The sequence below is a fragment of the Ambystoma mexicanum genome, chromosome 9 (genome assembly GCF_040938575.1).
Source record: "Ambystoma mexicanum isolate Mex_15411 chromosome 9, UKY_AmexF1_1, whole genome shotgun sequence".
Taxonomy (NCBI): domain Eukaryota; kingdom Metazoa; phylum Chordata; class Amphibia; order Caudata; family Ambystomatidae; genus Ambystoma; species Ambystoma mexicanum.
In genome coordinates, this window is record NC_090931.1 from 1,462,980,188 (window position 1) to 1,462,998,114 (window position 17,927).

Below are 17,927 nucleotides of genomic sequence, written 5' to 3' on the forward strand. Positions count from 1 at the left end.
ACACCATGTTTCATTCGTGGTTAGCCATTGATATGTACCTGTGCGTTCGACCCCAAGTGAGTGTTGTGTTTTCAATATTGTAATCCTTACTAATGCAAATACTATGTTTCAGGCAGTTGTTGAAGCGTCAACCCACGCACTTGATGCAGAGCCTGACCTTCAAGTAATTCCGGTGGAAGCGGGACCATGCGGATACGAATCGGAGCAACAGCTTTCGGAAGTGCGCACCACATTTACAACATCCATAGATATTCTTCAGTAGCACGAGGTATGGATACTGACAGCTCCATCGAACTAGGTCATCAGAGCTCGAATACTTGTCGTTTGATTGTTCCACACAATGTTTAAATCGTGTTTGGCTATTGAGATGTACCTGTGTGTTCGTCCTCACGTGTGTTTTATGCTAACAATATTTTGATACACAGTAATGAAAATACTATGTTTCAGGGAGTCGATGGAGCCTCATTCCGTGCTGTCTATGCGGATACAGAAAATATAGTCGTTGCAGCGAAAGAGGAAGGGGGGGAGACATGCGGATATGAATCGGAGCAAAAGTGTGCAGATGTTGAAGGTCGAGTCAAAAAAGTTGCAAAGAAAAGAAACAAAAATAAGGTTAGTTACAAACAGTTCATAACTTTAGAACTTTTTTTGTGCTGGGGACTATTTTATGTTTTTTTTCCAGTCAATTGTACTATACTTTATCTTGTGTTTAAACTGAACATCCCTTTTCCAATCTATCCTCTAGTTACCCGTGGGTGTCCGAACTATACATACACAGACAGTGAAGCGAATGAGAGATGTTGCTTGCCAGACCATTTACACTATGGAGGAACTATTAATTCAGACGCCGCGTGTTGAGACTTGAGATGCTCATGGCCAATGGCCAGAACATGAAATGAATGTGTCCGGAGAACCCAGCAAAGTTTTATTGGACCATTGCTACAGTGCGACCGCACCACCACAACAACATGATACTGGATGTATTGAAGATAGCTCTGAAGTAGTCGCAGATCAATTCACAAAATCTACACCCGCCAAAAAATTGCCACCCAAAAAGCTGTCGACATTGTTGTGTTCTCCCATCAATGTTGAAGTAGCAGATGTTGAAATGACAGAGAATGAACTTGCAGCAGCATTCACCGACGCATCAGAACTTGATAGCAGCGATATTTCTTTCAAATGTGGTGATATGTCCTCAACGTCACAGGCCGAAACAACTTTGACGCCGGATGACAGTCTAATGAAAGAGGGCAAATGCATAGTATTCGACAGTTGTTTGATGAATATTATAAGTATGCTGAAATGGGGGCATTCTGTTAGAGGGAAAATATGTGGGAAGCCATTGATTCATGTCACTCGTCAAAACAAAGGCAGCAACGTCAAAATAAATACCGCCTGTAGATTAAATCATACGTTCTCATGGTCTGCACAACCGATGCTGGGGAACTTGCCAGCAGGCAATCTACTGTGTGCAGATGCTTCACTTTTTAGTGGGTCCAGTTTTAGAAAGTTAGAGTCTTTCTTTCAGTTTGTGGGACACCATTTCATTTAAAAAAAGCAGTACTACAAATACCAACATGATTATCTGTTTCCGGGCATTAGTGATGCTTGGAAAATTGAACAATTGTCCCTAGCAAGTACATTCGAAGGCAAACGATTCAGGTAGCCGGCGATGGACAGTGCGACAGCCCTGGATTTTCTGTCAAGTACTGCACCTACCACTTTCAGGACATGGATAGTAAGAAAATTGTGAGTTCGGTGGTCGTGCAGGTAACACAATGTACATCTTCAGTGGCCATGGAGAAACTAGGATTTATAAAATCTGTGGAATTTCTACAATCGAGGGGAATGCACATCAACCTCATAGCCACGGACAGACACGTTTCAATTGCCAAGACAATGAGAGAGCAGTTCCCACATATTAAACATCAATTTGACGTATGGCATCTTGCTAAATCAATCAATAAGAAAATCTCAGCTGCAGGGAAAAAAAAAAGGTTTGGAAAGTATTTCAGAGTGGTCCCAGTCTATCAGCAACCATCTTTGGTGGAGCTCCAAAACTTGTGAAGGGTCAGTGGAAATACTACTTGAAAAATGGCGGTCACTGATGCACCACTGTACCAACGTGCACCGCTGGTCAGAAAACCTACATTTCCACCAATGTGAACATGGCCCTTTGTCCCCAGTGGAGGCACGGAAGAAGAAGTGGTTGAATCCATCTTCACCGACACACAAAGCCATTGAGAAGATTGTTTTCGATAAAACTCTATCAAGAGATTTGAGTGGACTGACAGAATTATGTCACACAGGAGGTTTGGAGTTGTTCCACAATCTGTGCCTAAAGGACAGGCCAAAGCGCTTGCATTTCAGCATACAGGGCATGAGACATAGGGCTCTACTTGCCGTCTTGGCCCATAACGAGAATCTCGGCCGTGACCAATCTAGGACTACGGGTAATGTAAGGATGCCTCGCTACACTAAGGCCTTTTCAAAAATCAGTAAGCAATGGGTGATCAAACCAGTCTGTGAGGAAATGGAGTTCGACTTTGTCAAAAGCCTTATTGTTGCTGTATTAGAGAAACACAGATATGGAATTTTGAACGTTTCTGTGCAGAGCACTGATCCATTGCCACCAAACATTGCCACTGTGCCATGTCCACCCAAAGGAGAGCTGGTTGTGAAGTACAAATCACGGTTTAAATAATTGTAATACGATTGTCTTTTTGTAAATAAATGTTATTGTACAGTGTACATACAAAGTATGCTAACCCTAACCCCTACCTTCACCATCCTGGGTGGCGACCAACCTGGGTGTCATCTTTGAATTCTCTCTCTATTCACCTCATATTGCTGACCTTGTCTATATGTGTATGTATATATTTTTGTTGATGTAACTAATTTTCGCAATCTCATGTAAATGCTGCGCACTGTTAACCGAGGGGAGGCTTGCGTATTGCAAATAATAAAACATACAAACAATAAATCTCACTTTCAACTCAACTTCTCGGGTACTTTATACTTTCCCTGACCTTCCCCCAAAAATTAAATGTCTCCATAGTTATGGTTCTTTGGGGCTGCAAAGCTCGCAGACAACGAGGACAAAATTGGGGGCCTTAGAACGCGCCAAGCGAGCCGTTGCAGATGGGAGAGAAGCCAGTTCGCATTTGCATATTGAGGCGCAGTACATAGATGGATTTGAAACTTCAAGTTCTCACAGATGGCTTTACTACGGGATGTTGCAAAGAAAGAATGTATGCTCATTTCTAGTGAAGGTCAGCGGCTTTGATTTTCAGCTCGCGCCCTGAAGAGGCCCACAACTCGCAATGGCAGTATAAGGTTTTATTGTTTTTTTACCTTGAGAGACAGGGACCATGCCGAAAGAACTTCATTTGAAGGGGGGGTGCAATAACGTAAGAGACGATAAGGCAGAAAATTCTGAAACTAGACCGAGTTTCATGTTAGTTCAGTATACGAAAAATCGTTGTCAAGAGCACAGTGGGATTTACGGACTGCATTACGCAGAGACACAATGGAAATTGCAAATATAATGTAAGTAACTAGACGCTTTTATACCGGAATGAAGAATTAATGAATGGATGCATGAATAAATGAATGAATGAAGAGCTTGGAAAACGTTTGTGGGATCGTCCTTCTAGCGGGCACATGGGCATGCAGGTCCACATTCCATACGCATGTAGACAAAAAGTCGTTTCTCATTGTGTACTAACCTCCATTTATTTCGTTACTTTTCGCATTGATTTTAGAGCCGAACATACTCCATTGCACTATACTTGCAAGCAAATAGTTTCAGATCGCCCGTAATAAATAAAATGAATAATATTAATAAAGACCGGCTGGTGAGACTAATTATAATTTTTATGTTTTCAAAACAGGTATATGCTACCCTACTGCTACTGTCACCAGTTTCAGACCCTGGCAGACGGCTTCTTCAACCGCCAGCTGCAGCTTCTTGTCAACAACTGCACCACTATGACGATCTTATGGGACGATCGCCAAGGGCCCATATGCCCTTACGCCGTAGTAGCGGCTAGAAGCAACATATCAACCTTTACGCTGGCCTAGTGCCTAGTTTATGGAACAGCCTTGCGGTTCACGGTGCGACCAAAGTGCTTCTTTTAACGAAAACCAACACCCTGTGTACCATAAAGGAACAGCGCGTGACTCACGATAAACCGGAACAGTTTTTACGGATAGAGGTAAAAGAGAATAAATGGCATTCCAAGTTAATATGGCAATTGCTGAATATTCTATAAACATTTAATGTCAAATAAATGTACTTTACCAAAGGTACTGTGTTACTGTTTGATTTTAAAGTACAGTTTCATATTCCGAATTGTGGCGCGCTGTGTTGTGAGTTGATCTGTGTTGGTTTCCTGGTTCTGTGTCAAGTCGCGTAGAAGACGACTTGGCGCGTTTGCCTACGCAGCACAGTAACGTCACGGAGAGAGGCGGGGAATATGAATGTTTTGATAATGTCAAGCTCAGGGGCGGGGGATATGATTTAGTGCCGCAAAAACAGGTCAGCCAGGGCGATGCGGCAAGTGATAGGATTATCACAAAATGGCAGCTCCCTGATGCCTGTTTTTGCGTGCGTTTAATGGACAAAAACTCGGATAAAGGGCCATAGGAAATTTTTCTAAAATCGAGTGACTTAGGCTTAAAAACACATGGCCGACCCGTAGGGGCAATAAAAAAATGTTACCGAACCATTCCTTTAAACATGAATCATTGTTCCTCAAGCAGAAAAACGCACTGCAAATATGTGCATATAGGTTCCATCAGCTGACTGACACACGTAACCTCAAAACAAGCTGCTACATGGTTGCCAGTCAACACGTTTCGCTCCACCAAGCTTTATGAAGACATTCATCCAGGCAAGCTCTTCTCTACTCACAAACTGAGATGCATACATTAATATGATGTACAGTAATTATCCAATTAAACATTTGGACGCCTACAAACTTACATTCAGGTTACCTTCTAGGAATATAAATTGTTTATTTGACTGGATAAGCATTTAATGTACATGGCCTACTAGTAAGGATATTAGCAGTTATTGCCACTAAACCATGAAACACTTGTGTATAGGCGCGTTACAAATGCCATATCATATCATTAATTTAATTGTTGATAACATATGAAAAAAAGCTTTATTGAGTCACTTCATGTGCATTAGCCCACAATAAATTGAGATTATTTTGCAGTGGTAGTCGAAGATGGCCGCCGGCAGGGGATGGGTTATGTGCCTTTAATGGAACCATTGATATATAAAGCGCGGATCCATCCTTATGCACAGAATATGAACATCATGAGAAGAAATGAAGGCCCTCAAACATGTTACTTCCCCTTGGTTGCAGGCTCTTAAATCTGATTATCGCTTTACTTTTTCCTGTCACAGTTCTCTGTGCTCTGCTCTAACATGAGCCTCAAACTTCAATGCACCAGAAATGTCACTTCTGTAGGATCACTATGATGTTCTCACTTTAAAATGGATGCCCGTTCAAATGTCTCATTCTTAGTGTGCCTGTTGCAACAGTGTCGTACTCATGTTTCCAACAAACGTGTGGGGGAATAAAGTCATGGAAAAGAACGGTGAGAAGTCTGCTCGCCAACCACACTGATGTTCACACTCACACATCCCACACAACACAACGGGCCGCATATTTTCTATTACAAGTATTATATATAGAGATTGTTCTCAAATTAACGTCGTAACACAAGTGTATACTTGCAACATGCGGGTTGTGTAATTAAGGTGACTACTTATTGGTCCTTTTGTGCAATAACAGAGCCATGTCAAGGCCAATATTCATTTGCTGGTGTGTCTTTAGTAATTAAAATAGTGATTCCTCCACATTCCTACAGCAATATGTTCCAGAAAGAGTTCATTGAGGGTTGCACTTGTCTCATCGTTAGGCGGCGTCTCCTATGTTGTGAGTTCATTGAGGGTTAGACTTGTCTCATTGTTAGGTGGTGTCTCATATGTTGTGAGTTCATTGAGGGTTACACTCGTCTCATTGTTAGGTGGCGTCTCCTATGTTGTGAGTTCATTGAGGGTTACACTCGTCTCATTGTTAGGTGGCGTCTCCTATGTTGTGAGTTCATTGAGGGTTACACTCGTCTCATTGTTAGGTGGCGTCGCCTATGTTGTGAGTTCATTGAGGGTTACACTCGTCTCATTGTTAGGTGGTGTCTCCTATGTTGTGAGTTCATTGAGGGTTGCACTCGTCTCATTGTTAGGTGGCGTCTCCTATGTTGTGAGTTCATTGAGGGTTACACTCGTCTCATTGTTAGGTGGCGTCGCCTATGTTGTGAGTTCATTGAGGGTTACCCTCGTCTCATTGTTAGGTGGCGTCGCCTATGTTGTGAGTTCATTGAGAGTTACACTCGTCTCATTGTTAGGTGGCATCTCCTATGTTGTGCGTTCATTGAGGGTTACACTCGCAGTGGTCGAAGTGAGCGGGAGCGGTTGGGAGCGGTGCTGCTAAGCTTTTTTCTATTATGTTTTACTGTTCCTATAATTTTATTTTAAAAAGAAACCATTCCGGAACGGTTTCCTTTTAAAATAAAAGTGTAGGACGACGTTGAAACTTTCACTTTCCGTGCACTGCACTGAATGTTGCCTTAAGCAGTAGGTGCGTGTGTTTGGGGGTTTGCATTGTGCGTGGGGGGTGCGTGGTCAGCAATGGGGTTTGTGGGGAGTGGGGGCAGGCCAGTAGGGAACATAGTTCGACTACTTCTTTTCGTACACTTTGACCACTGTTTAACACCCTGCCTGCTCCCGCTTTTCTCATACTCAACACCTGTGTGGCATCCACAAAACGGGAATACACAGGAGCACACAAGGAAACTAGGCATCGGATGGCCTATGTGACGGGTTCTCCTTTCGACCTTCCGCCGCCTCAGCGGTCTTGCAAAACACTACACAGTAGGGTGTTTTCTAGAACAATGCAAACCACTGACAGGAATGTGATGCCGCCATCTTTGTCTTCCAAGGTACTATTATCATTCTGTCAGCAATGAAAGGTCAGAGAAAACCTCCTGCTCAGAAGGCCCGAGGCTCGCTAGGGGCTATGCTCTGCCTCATTGCACAACACTCCTCCTTTCGAAGGGTCGCGGTCAGACAGAAGGCCAGCATAGCCACACTGTAAGGCCAGCATAGCCACACTGCAGATGTACTGGTAACGGCTCCCCATCCCATGACTAAAGGAGGGTTGCGGTCAGACATAAGGCCAGCATGGCCACACTGAAGATGTACTGGGAAGGGCTCCCCATCCCATGACTAAAGAATGGTCGCGGTCAGACAGAAGGCCAGCATAGGCACACTGCAGATGTACTGGGAAGGGCTCCCCATCCCATGACTAAAGGAGGGTCACAGTCAGACAGAAGGCCAGCATAGGCACACTGCAGATCTACTGGGAAGGGCTCCACACCCCATGACTAAAGGAGGGTCGCGGTCAGACAGAACGCCAGCATAGCCACCCTGCAGATGTACTGGGAAGGGCTCCCCATCCCATGAATAAAGGAGGGTCGCGGTCAGACAGGCCAGCATAGCCACACTGCAGATGTACTGGGAAGGGCTCCCCATCCCATGACTAAATGAGGGTCGCGGTCAGGCAGAAAGCCAGCATAGCCACCCTGCAGATGCACTGGGAAGGACTCCCCATCCCATGATTAAGGGAGGGTCGCGGTCAGACAGAAGGCCAGCATAGCCACCCAGCAGATGTACTGGGAAGGGCTCCCCATCCCATGACTAAAGGAGGGTCGCGGTCAGACAGAAGGCCAGCATAGCCACCCAGCAGATGTACTGGGAAGGGCGCCCCATCCCATGACTAAACGAGTGGGAGTCTCTGGAGCTCAGGAATGTAAAACTCCTACTCCAGGGGGATAATGGAGGGCCCCTTAGGAAACACTTCCCTTCTCCAGCTTCCTCCACTCTTCTCTCTCACGAAACAAGTCCTGTCAAAACCAACTCCAAAATGCTGCATTCTAAATGGTTGCCAACCCTGTCAGTCAGGCTACACCCTCCCAGGTTACCTAATGTCAAAGGTGCAGTTCTGCGCTCAACTGGAAAACACGGAACTGGCAGTGATGTCGCCGTCCTGGAGGGGAAAGAATAGGATTAACCCTCTGTTTGATGTTCTTCGCCCCAATTTGAACATGGGGCTAGTATGGTATTGCGTGGCCGGAAGAAGCTTTCTTCTTTTGACTATTCTGCAGCAAAAGACCCTGCTGCCTCCACCCCACCAGCATCCTGTTAATGGCCCAACGCTCCTCTGTCCTGCTCCGTTCTTCAAAGCATTAGAAGACCCGGGACACTGCTTGATGGGCCAGCACAGCGTAAGCCCTATGCAATATATTGCTGTCCTCTGTAATGAATGTCTTTTTACAACGAAGAAAGGCAGACACCACCATTTTCAGAACAACCCTGCGAGTAGCGAACCCACTACCACCTACCAACCTCTTGCTTTTAGAAAATAATATCTCCGAGCCACTCACTGGCCTCGCACTCTAGTTCAACGCCTTCCGTAAAGAGCACTAACCACAGACGAAGCCTCATATACATAGATTTCTTCCGCCTGTACCATATTAATAGCGACATGTTGTATTAACAAATGGTCACCAGGCGCCACGAAGCCACGCCAGTGTCAGCGTAGCGCTTCACAAATACCAAATTTCATGACATGACCGTGCAGCAACAGGTGGACATGATAAGGGTCTGTCCATAAAGCCCCAATTAATCACTTTGGCAGCGGATGTTCTTTTGGTCCCTATTTCTATGCTTTTTTTTTAGATCGCTATGTGTCACTGCCTCTTTCATTGCATTTCTGCGCCCTGTTTCTCCTTTGACGTCAAATTAAGAAAGATTAGGCGCATGCGCAGTTCGAGCTCCTGGCCAGTCGAAATACCCCTTAGTGTAAAACGCTGTCCTAGGTGCTGAAACCTCGCTCCGATCATCCTGCGCAGGCGCTCTGCATCACTCTCGCTTTACAGACGTGGCTGGAACCTTCAATGCGGGTCTGCGCATGCGCTGCCTCTACCATACAGACGTCGAGGTGTCCAAGTACGCATGCGTGGGTGTCAGCGCCCGGCCCGTCTCTGTCCGTGGTGCTGAGCTGGCCCCACGCATGCGCCCCGCCCCCGTGCTGCTGGCTCTGTCCCAGGTGCTGAGCCCCCGCTGCGCGCATGCGCCGCGCATCCTTGGCTGTGTGCCGCCGCCGCTGCACTGCTTGCTAGCTGCTGTCCTCTCGGCGGCGCTCTCCCATCCTCCTCCCTCGGCTCTCCGCCCGCTCCGCTCCCGGGGATGCCCCGCTGAGGAGGATGCCACGGCTGCGGGGAGCGCTGGTGCTCTGCTGCTCCTTCCTGCTGCTGTGCTGGTGTCCAGAAGGCGGGGCGCGGGCACACGGTAAGGGGGTGCTCTCTGCAAACAGGACCACTGTGGACAGATCGCTGCAGGGGGTTCTATGGAGGGGTGGCTAACAGGGGCACTATGAGGCGTCGTGGCAAAGAATCAGGGGTGCGCCGGATAAGGGGCCCTAAATCGGAGCAATACAGAGGTTGCCCAATAAGGGACCAGTGTGAGGGGGGGTGCCACCGATAGGGTACTAGAGAGGTGGCATGTTAAGGGAAATTATAGAAGATGTTCGATTGGGCGGTGGGTCCCCAGAGGGGGATTACTGAGGGCAACCATGTAAAGGGGGGGTCAATGTAGCGAGGAGGGGTGTGACTTGAAGGGGCATATTGGGGCAGTGGGATCACTCCATGGGGACACATGAGGGGATGCAGTGTGTAACGGGGAGCACGTTAAGATGTAACCCCATCAATGTGAGAGAGCACAGGAAGGGGGTCACTAACAGGGACAGAGAGTGGCAGATTGAGGGGGACGAGGGGCCTGATAAGGGCAGGCAGTGTGAGGGAGCACACCTGAGGGTATTTGAGGGGGCACCTTAAAGGGGCTCAGTGTGAAGAAGCAGCACGTTGGGCAGGGGGTGGGGTGAGTCACGAGGGAAAGGGCACAGGTGAGAGGAACCCAGGTAGGAGAGTGTCACCGGGAAGGGGGCACTGTAAGGCGCGTGGTAACATGGCAAGGGGGGCATTTTGGGAGGGCAGTGCGGTGGTGAATATATATGCGTCATGTATTGGTGTGTATCAGTGTTGTCTGTGAAGTGATTTCTTTTTGTGTAAAGTTACATCATTTTGAATTGCCCTCACTTGTTATGGGTCACATTGGAGGTGATCTAAGCTCTTTTTCTTCGAATCATGTATAATATTTTACTGAATTAAAAAAAAAACATGTTTTCTGTTGCCCATTTTTGACATGAATAGATAACAAGACTGCCCGCGTAGCACTGAATCCAGTGTGTTTAGGTCATCGTGACTTTTTGGACTATTAAAGATGGCTTCACTTGTTTTTATCACCCAGCAGGCCTTGCACGCTGCTCGTTTCACCAGTGCCCTTGCACCAGCCCCTCCCTGCTTAAGGGTTTACCCCGATTTCGTGCATAAGGGGTGGCATGGGAGAGAGGCAATATGGGGGGGTGTTAAGGGGGAGACATGTGAAGAGGGGCAGTTAAGGGGTGACACTGGGCTGAGGAACATGGGGGCACAGTTAGTTGAAAGTGAATGCTAGGGGAAGGGGCCAGGATTATGGGGGCATTGTGGGCGACTGTGGCATGGCAAGGTGCCCCATACGAAGACAGCGTGTCCATGGCTTTTGGTAAGGTGGCGACTAGGGTACCCAGGCGTGGGAGCAGAGCCTTCAGAAGAAAGCTTCAGCGCAGGGCATTGCTTGAGCTGGTGGCTAAGCCATGCTTTCCACATTTGTGTTGCCATCTCGGCAGGATAGTGCAGGGGCAACGTGCTCGCCTTGGAAGCCAGACGAGATGGAGCAACACAGGTTAGATCCCAGAGTCCGTGCTTAGAAACCTCTGGGTATTAAGCGTGTTATAAATAACCTATCTACTGTTGGGGGGCAAGGGGGCCGGAAGTCGAGCAGCACCGTTCCCTTTTCTTAATTCTGGCTGGGAAGTTAAGGGAAGGGAATACGCGCCTGAGGGTTGGCCTTTCTACGCCCCGGCTGTTGCCTGGACCGCCGCTGTGCGCCCTGCACCAGCCAGGAATCCTAAATCCTTTGCCTTTGGCCATGACCCAACTGGGGGGGAGGGGATCTGCTCAGAGCACCCACTGCAAGGGTTGGATTGAGGGAGAAAGAGACCCTTGGGATAAGTGTAGGCATGAGATGAATTCATGATGATGGTAGGACTAGACTAGAAACTCCTGAAGAATAGACTGTTTGTTTAGGATATAATCCAGCTCATCTGTCTATCTTCTGTAGCTCCTGGATGCCCGAGTGCTTTGGCGCTAGATAGATAGATAGATATATATATATATATATAGAAAGATAGACAGACAGATAGATATATAGAAAGATAGATTGATAGAAATATAGATAGACAGATAAATATATAGACAGATAGATAAACAGACAGACAGACAGACAGACAGATAGATAGAGAAGAAAGGGCTTCATTTATTGACATGTGGGTGCTTCTTGGAGACGACAGCTGCACCTTGAGTTCCTACTTGTTTACGAGTTGGAAACAGAAATCAATGTGTTTGATTCGTCGTGATCGGTATTCATGCATTGAATAATATAAAACACCTGTGAGCTTGGAATATTCTCCGAGAGGAACATTACATGTTGGTGAATTTCGACCAGGATTTCTTTCTGGGTTAAGAGGGTGCCCTATCATTTGAAGGGTCTGAAAGATCAGCCAAGCCAGAGTAGGGTGCTAGACAATCAGGAAGTCGAGGATTTTGTTTGGGGGAACCTGATGTGGGACTGCATCCGACTGGGAACCCAGGCAGGACAAGGTCCCACAGGCTCTGGAGCCTAGAAACACTTGTGTACAGGCGCGTTATAAATGACTTATCATATCATATCATATCTCAAGGTCAAGAATATGTGTGCCGACACTTGGCATCACCTCCGCAGGGCTGTACCCCACGTCCCCATGCTGCCAACATTTACTTCTAGAAGGTTAGCTGGCATCCAGCAAGGATCAGCAGCTCATCTGGCGTGCAGTGTTGCCACAGCTGAGAGAGGATAACCCTCGGATATCCGAAAGATATGTGAATTCAATGGACATGTCGAATATTGCAGGCCAAAAGAGGCAACATTGATGTTCAGCGGTCTAACAGGAAAAATAAAATATAGGCAACTCCAAAAAGTAATCAAAAGGACCCCATTGCTCGGACCGAGGCATATGGTGGGGTGGCAGTGCCTTCTGAGCAGGGTCCCAGAAAAGAGTACATCTATTCCATTGTCCTATCAAACCGGTTCCATGCCATTCCATCGCCCATTTTTATTTTGTAGCATTTTTTGGCGCCGATTTTTTGCTGCAAAAACTCTTTGAATGTTTTTTTTGGGGGGTTGCCCCCTCAACCCCCGCCTTCCCACCTATTTACAATCTAGTCCCCACACCACCCTACACCTTATATTCCGCTACCCACCCCCCATATTGTTTGATTTTTTTTTTTGCAGTAAAAAATCAGAGGCAAAAAATGCAGCAAAAAAACCCACTGATGAATGGACGTCGTACCTATCAAGCCACCCTCTGAGTTGTGCGCCCCTCCGCGTCCTTGCGGCTCGGACGAGAATTTAGCAAAGCCTTGCTCATACGGCCCTAATATTATCTTATCAAGTGCTTGCACTGTGCCCATCAGCACTGGAGTGGCCTTCCGGCGCCTTGTGACCACCGGGCAAGGGCAATGCATCGGCAGCAGTCCAAGTGCAAGCGACATTACGACTTGAAATAGAGGCGCAGAAGTCGGGTGTCCCTCGCAGGCTTCTGTACCTGCTGTATCCACTGCTGAGTGCAAGGGAGCTCTCGCATAGACGCCCGCTCATGAATAAGAATCTACCGGTATGTCTGCAGTGCCCCTTTCCCCCACGTGGGCAACGTTCTGTCCGAGCTTCAGCGCTGCACTGAGACTCGGGCACTATGCCCGCTTGGCCCACTATAGCAAGTATATCAGGGGGCTGCAACCTGCGGCTCAGCAGAAGTGTTGGACTTCGTCTCCCATGATCCCTCACCATGGACTATGCTGGACAGGGCTGATGGTAGTTGTAGTCCAAAACATCTGGAGATCCATAGGTTGCATGACCGTAGTTAGCCAACAAAAATATCTCTTCAAATGAAGGTGGGGATCAAAACGTGTTGCTACTGGGATGTGATTCCTTTAGACGGATTCCGAGAATTCCATTTATTTATTTATTTATTTACTTGTATTTACTTCTTTTTTACATTTGTAAAGTGCTTAAGCATCGAAGCGCTGTTGCGAACCGGCTGCATTTCACAAAAAAGTATACTTTGCCCATCCTGGTCATGGGTGTTGTCTGGGGGCAGAAAAGAAAGAAGTCAACGGTTTGGGGCATGCTTCGATGAAGAGTCAAGTTTTGAGAGCTTCTCTGAAGACTACGTGCGATTCTTCTGCTCTTAGTGTGGGCGGCAAGGAGTTCCAGTGGGTAGCCGCAAGAGATGGGAAGCTGGAGCCCAGCCCTCTGACTCTTTTGAACTTTGGAATTGCAATGCGATGGCAGTGGGCTGCTCTCGTTGGTCTCCCGGAGTTAGGCCTGAGGATTCTCTGCGACAGGTACTGCGGCGCTTTGTTCGATAAGCACTTGTGTGTGATGGTATTCTGAAGATGATCCTTTTTTGGATTGGCAGCCAGTGTTCCTCCTTTCTTGCTGCTGAGATATGGTCCCTTTTAGGGACGTTGAGGGCGGAACGTAGAGCATTGTTTTGAATAACCAGCATTTTATTAATGTTTTTGTTTTTAAGTGCCGCAAAGAGGCAATGGCAGTAGTCAAGTCTTGCTCTAGCAATGGGGAGGCAGCTAGCTGGTGTGAGGAATTGTCTGGCGGCATTCAGGAGTTTCGCTGTGTACGCAGCTGCGGAAGCTAGGGAGCTCACCTGCTTGGTGAGGGAAAGCGTGGCATCTAGGTGTACTCCTAGCGTTTTGACTGAGGCAGAGACCCAGATCATTATGCCATCGACCTTGAAGGTGGCATAGCCGGGGGAACGTTTTTTTAGCATCGCTGGTGAACCAACTATGAGGATCTCCATCTTGCTGTTCTGGCAGAGGTGATTTGTGGTCATCCACGCCTGGATAGTTAGCTAGATCCTGTTGATAACTAGTGTCTCTTCTTTATGGTTTTCCTGACAATGGGAGGAGGATTTGGGTGGCGTCGGCATCGTTGGTGTACGCTATGCCGAGCCATCCTGGAGGTCAAAGAGTGGTTTGGTGGATATATTATAAAGGGTGGGGAGACGCAGGAACCTTGTGGGACTATGCAGGGTATGGGAGCTGGAGGGGCCCTGGTGACTTCTAAGAAGACTCTCATGGACTTGCCTTCTAAGAACGAGGGTACCCAGGTAATGGCTTCATGGGAGAAGTTAGCAGCGGCTGTGGGGTGAAGGATTAAGGTATTGTGGTCCACCAGGTCAAAGGCAGCCGATAGGTCAAGGAGGAGGAGGAGGAGAGCTGCCCTGCCTTTGTCTCTGAACCTGTCTAGCTGTTTTTTTAGGTCTAGCAGTGCCGTTTCTGTACCATAATCCGGCCCAAAGCCAGACTGCCGTGTCCATAGGATTTTTTTTGCTTCGCGAATAGGCTGGATTTGGTTGTAAGCTGCCCTATCTAGGATTTTTAAGAAGAAAGGTACTGTCGTGATCAGGCGGTAGTTATTGGGGACTGTGGGGTCTAAGGTGGTTTTCTTTAGTAGGTGGAGGACCCAGGATTCTTTCAGACTGGCCGGTACTCGGTTGGATGTGAAGGCTGCGTTAATGAAGCTTGCGATGAAAGGGACTAGCAGGTTAGCACAGTCTTTGATAATGGTGGCCGGGTAGATGTCTCTCTTGCATTTAGATGGCTTGAGGAGTCTGATGATGTTGGCTGTTTCTTCCTCCGAGAACTCTCTAAAGTGGAAGGCCGGGGTGGGTGCGTGTGTGCTGTTGGGTAGGGGGTGTCCTAATGAGGTCAGTATGTTGGGTTTGATAAGGCTTAGTTTCAGGAATATGTTCTCCTGTTGGGATTGATTTTGGTTCTCATAGCCGTTTGGATTCTACAGCACCATAGCTCATCTTTCGTGAGGGTTGAAAGGGGTGCAGCAGGAGTTTCCAGATCTCTGAGGATACGGGAAATTGCCTGGGTGTTGGACGTGGCGTTTGTGATTCTCGTGTTGAGGGCAGTTGCTTTCACGGCAATGATGGCAAGTTTTTGTTCTCTCGCTATGATGATGAAGGCCGTTTTTAGGGTGTTGGTGGGTCTGCACTCCCCCTAACCTGTCACTCCTGCCTGGAACCCTCTGTGACCAGGATAGAACTTGCTTTCCCACCCTAACCCGTATCCCCGGCCTGTGAATCTCTGCGACAAGGCTGGGTCTGCACTCCCCACCCTAACCTGTCTCTCCTGCCTGGAACCCACTGTGACCAGGCTGAGCCTGCTCTCCCCCTAACCCGTATCCCCGGCCTGTGAATCTCTGTGACAAGGCTGGGTCTGCACTCCCCACCCTAACCTGTCTCTCCTGCCTGGAACCCTCTGTGACCAGGCTGAGCCTGCTCTCCCCCTAACCCGTATCCCCGGCCTGTGAATCTCTGTGACAAGGCTGGGTCTGCACGCCCCACCCTAACCTGTCTCTCCTGCCTGGAACCCACTGTGACCAGGACAGAACTTGCTTTCCCACCGTAACCTGTATCCCCGGCCTGTGAATCTCTGTGACAAGACTGGGTCTGTACTCCCCCTAACCTGTCTCTCCTGCCTGGAACCCACTGTGACCAGGATAGAACTTGCTTTCCCACCCTAACCCGTATCCCCGGCCTGTGAATCTCTGTGACAAGGCTGGGTCTGCACGCCTCTCCCCTTAACCTGTCTCTCCTGCCTGGAACCCTCTGTGACCCAGTGCAGGGGAGTGATGTATGTCAGACACTTTCCACGGTGGACACAGCTGTGATGGCAGCTGATGGGCTGATATGCATAGATGAGCTTGGACAGAATAAATGCCCTGTGCCTACTCTGCCCACTATGGCACGCTGCCAATGGACCTAGTGCCCAGGTGGGCTTGGTGGGAGGCTTACTTGTTTGTGCCAGGCGAGGCTCTCCTTCCGCTTGCACAGTGCCTGTTCCTGTCCTGGGGCAGGTGCATCCACTTGCTTGCTTGATGATGGTGGTACCTCCAGCGGGTCTACAGCTGCTGTTCGACCATTGACCACCAGCCCTTGCCGTCTGGCCATTTTTGCCATAAAATAATCCCATGGGCAAAAGCCATTGGCCTGTCTGAGAGGTGGGCACATAGGGGCTTTTTTGAGTCTTGCTTTGGAGAAGCCAGAAAGTGGGCACTAATGGGCTAAGAAACTATTATGGGCATCATCACGAGTTGGGCGGTAGCCCTTAAATGCGGCGGTAACGCAAATACAGTTGGGCGGTATAGTGATGAGGCACTATGTGCAAATGGACCCTGATAAACACATGTAAATGGCTAAAAAGAATCGGCCCCAACCAAAAGAGGACACCAACCCCCCACTGAGCCTTCCTCCCTAAAGCACCACTCTGCACACACAGAAAGATGTGCCCAGATGCCCTTGGGCTTGGCGCGCTATACAAATGTCAAAATAAATAAATATGAATGAGGATGCAAAAGGGGTGATCCTTTCTGTTGGCTGTCAGCTATGAATGGAAGCGTGCACAGTCGTAAGGCTTCCTGAAACAGCACTTTCCCTGTACACTGTTTGTTCTGTAATTAAGTGGCTGAAAAGCCTCTTATTACGAAGACTGCAAATTCTAATCATCGCATTGTATGTGCTAATGACCGGTTTAACAATGACACAAAGGGTTTTCCAAGCAAGGTCTTCAACGAGCAGATACGAGCACCCTGGAGAGGGGAGCTGGCCAATCACAAGGCCTGCGACATGGGTGTAATCCGCCGCTAACTGCTGGTGCTCCCCCACACCCCCCCCCAGCCTCCCGTGCCTCTCCCCGCTAGTTATGCCATATTTTTTGCCTCCGTCAGTGTCCCGGCCCACTTCCCCACCCAGCCACGACTCACGACTCTCTGCCTCTGATCCATATCTACTTTTGCCAGCAGCTGCCCCTCTGTCCTTCTCCCAGCCTGACTACAGACATACTGGCCTTAGAAATAGTAAAGGGACTAACGCTGCCATTTTAGTGTCATGGATGGCAGTAAAACCCCCCACACTCCGAAGGATGGCTCAAGGGTCTTTATTCAGCAAACAGGGACATGTATGACTTTAATCCTGTTGGGTTGCAGGCAGGCTCCACTAATGGACGTCCCTCTCCCAACCTCCCATGGGCTTCCTCCATCCTATCCCAGGCATCCCTAAAACCCAGGTTTTCCAGCTATTGATCGGTAACCCCCACTATCTAATACTAGCTATGGTTGAGGGCGTAAAGGTCAAGGCCTTGTCTCTCTGGCCCCCCTAGGGGTTCTTCTAAGGGTTCCCTTTCCCCTCACCTTTCTCTGTATCTTTCTCCTCTCCGCTCACATCACCCCTCTCCATTTCCAACACCAACTTCCTCTCACTACAATCACTCTCACACTCTAGCTCACATTCACAGCTTTAAACTTATGGGACCACCCCCCCTCTCATACAACCCATACTCCACATGCCCTCTACACTAACTGCACCACAAAATGCTCAGCACCCTTCTCCTCCCCCCTTCCTACACCTGGTCTCTCGGCCTGCATCCACTCCTTCTGACCTCACCCATACAACCTACACTGTCTCTCATGCGGTATTAGCCTACTTCTTCGAAAAACATTTGACCTTTTATTTTTAACCACATTTTTTGGATCGTTTTCTTGGTCGAAATTCGGTCAAATTTAAATA

General features: G+C 48.1%; 1 protein-coding gene across 2 annotated transcripts in view; it reads left to right on the top strand.

Annotated features, from left to right (window-relative positions):
• The first annotated feature begins 9,090 nt into the window (after window positions 1–9,090).
• Window positions 9,091–17,927, top strand: part of PTPRN (protein tyrosine phosphatase receptor type N) — a 488,337-nt gene continuing 479,500 nt past the window's right edge. The window contains exon 1 of one of the 2 annotated variants that reach the window (XM_069616889.1): window positions 9,091–9,427. In XM_069616889.1, coding sequence (XP_069472990.1) covers window positions 9,343–9,427 — 85 coding nt within the window. In that variant the 5' untranslated portion in view covers window positions 9,091–9,342. The remainder of the gene's footprint in view (window positions 9,428–17,927) is intronic. The other variant, XM_069616888.1, reaches the window with a different exon arrangement.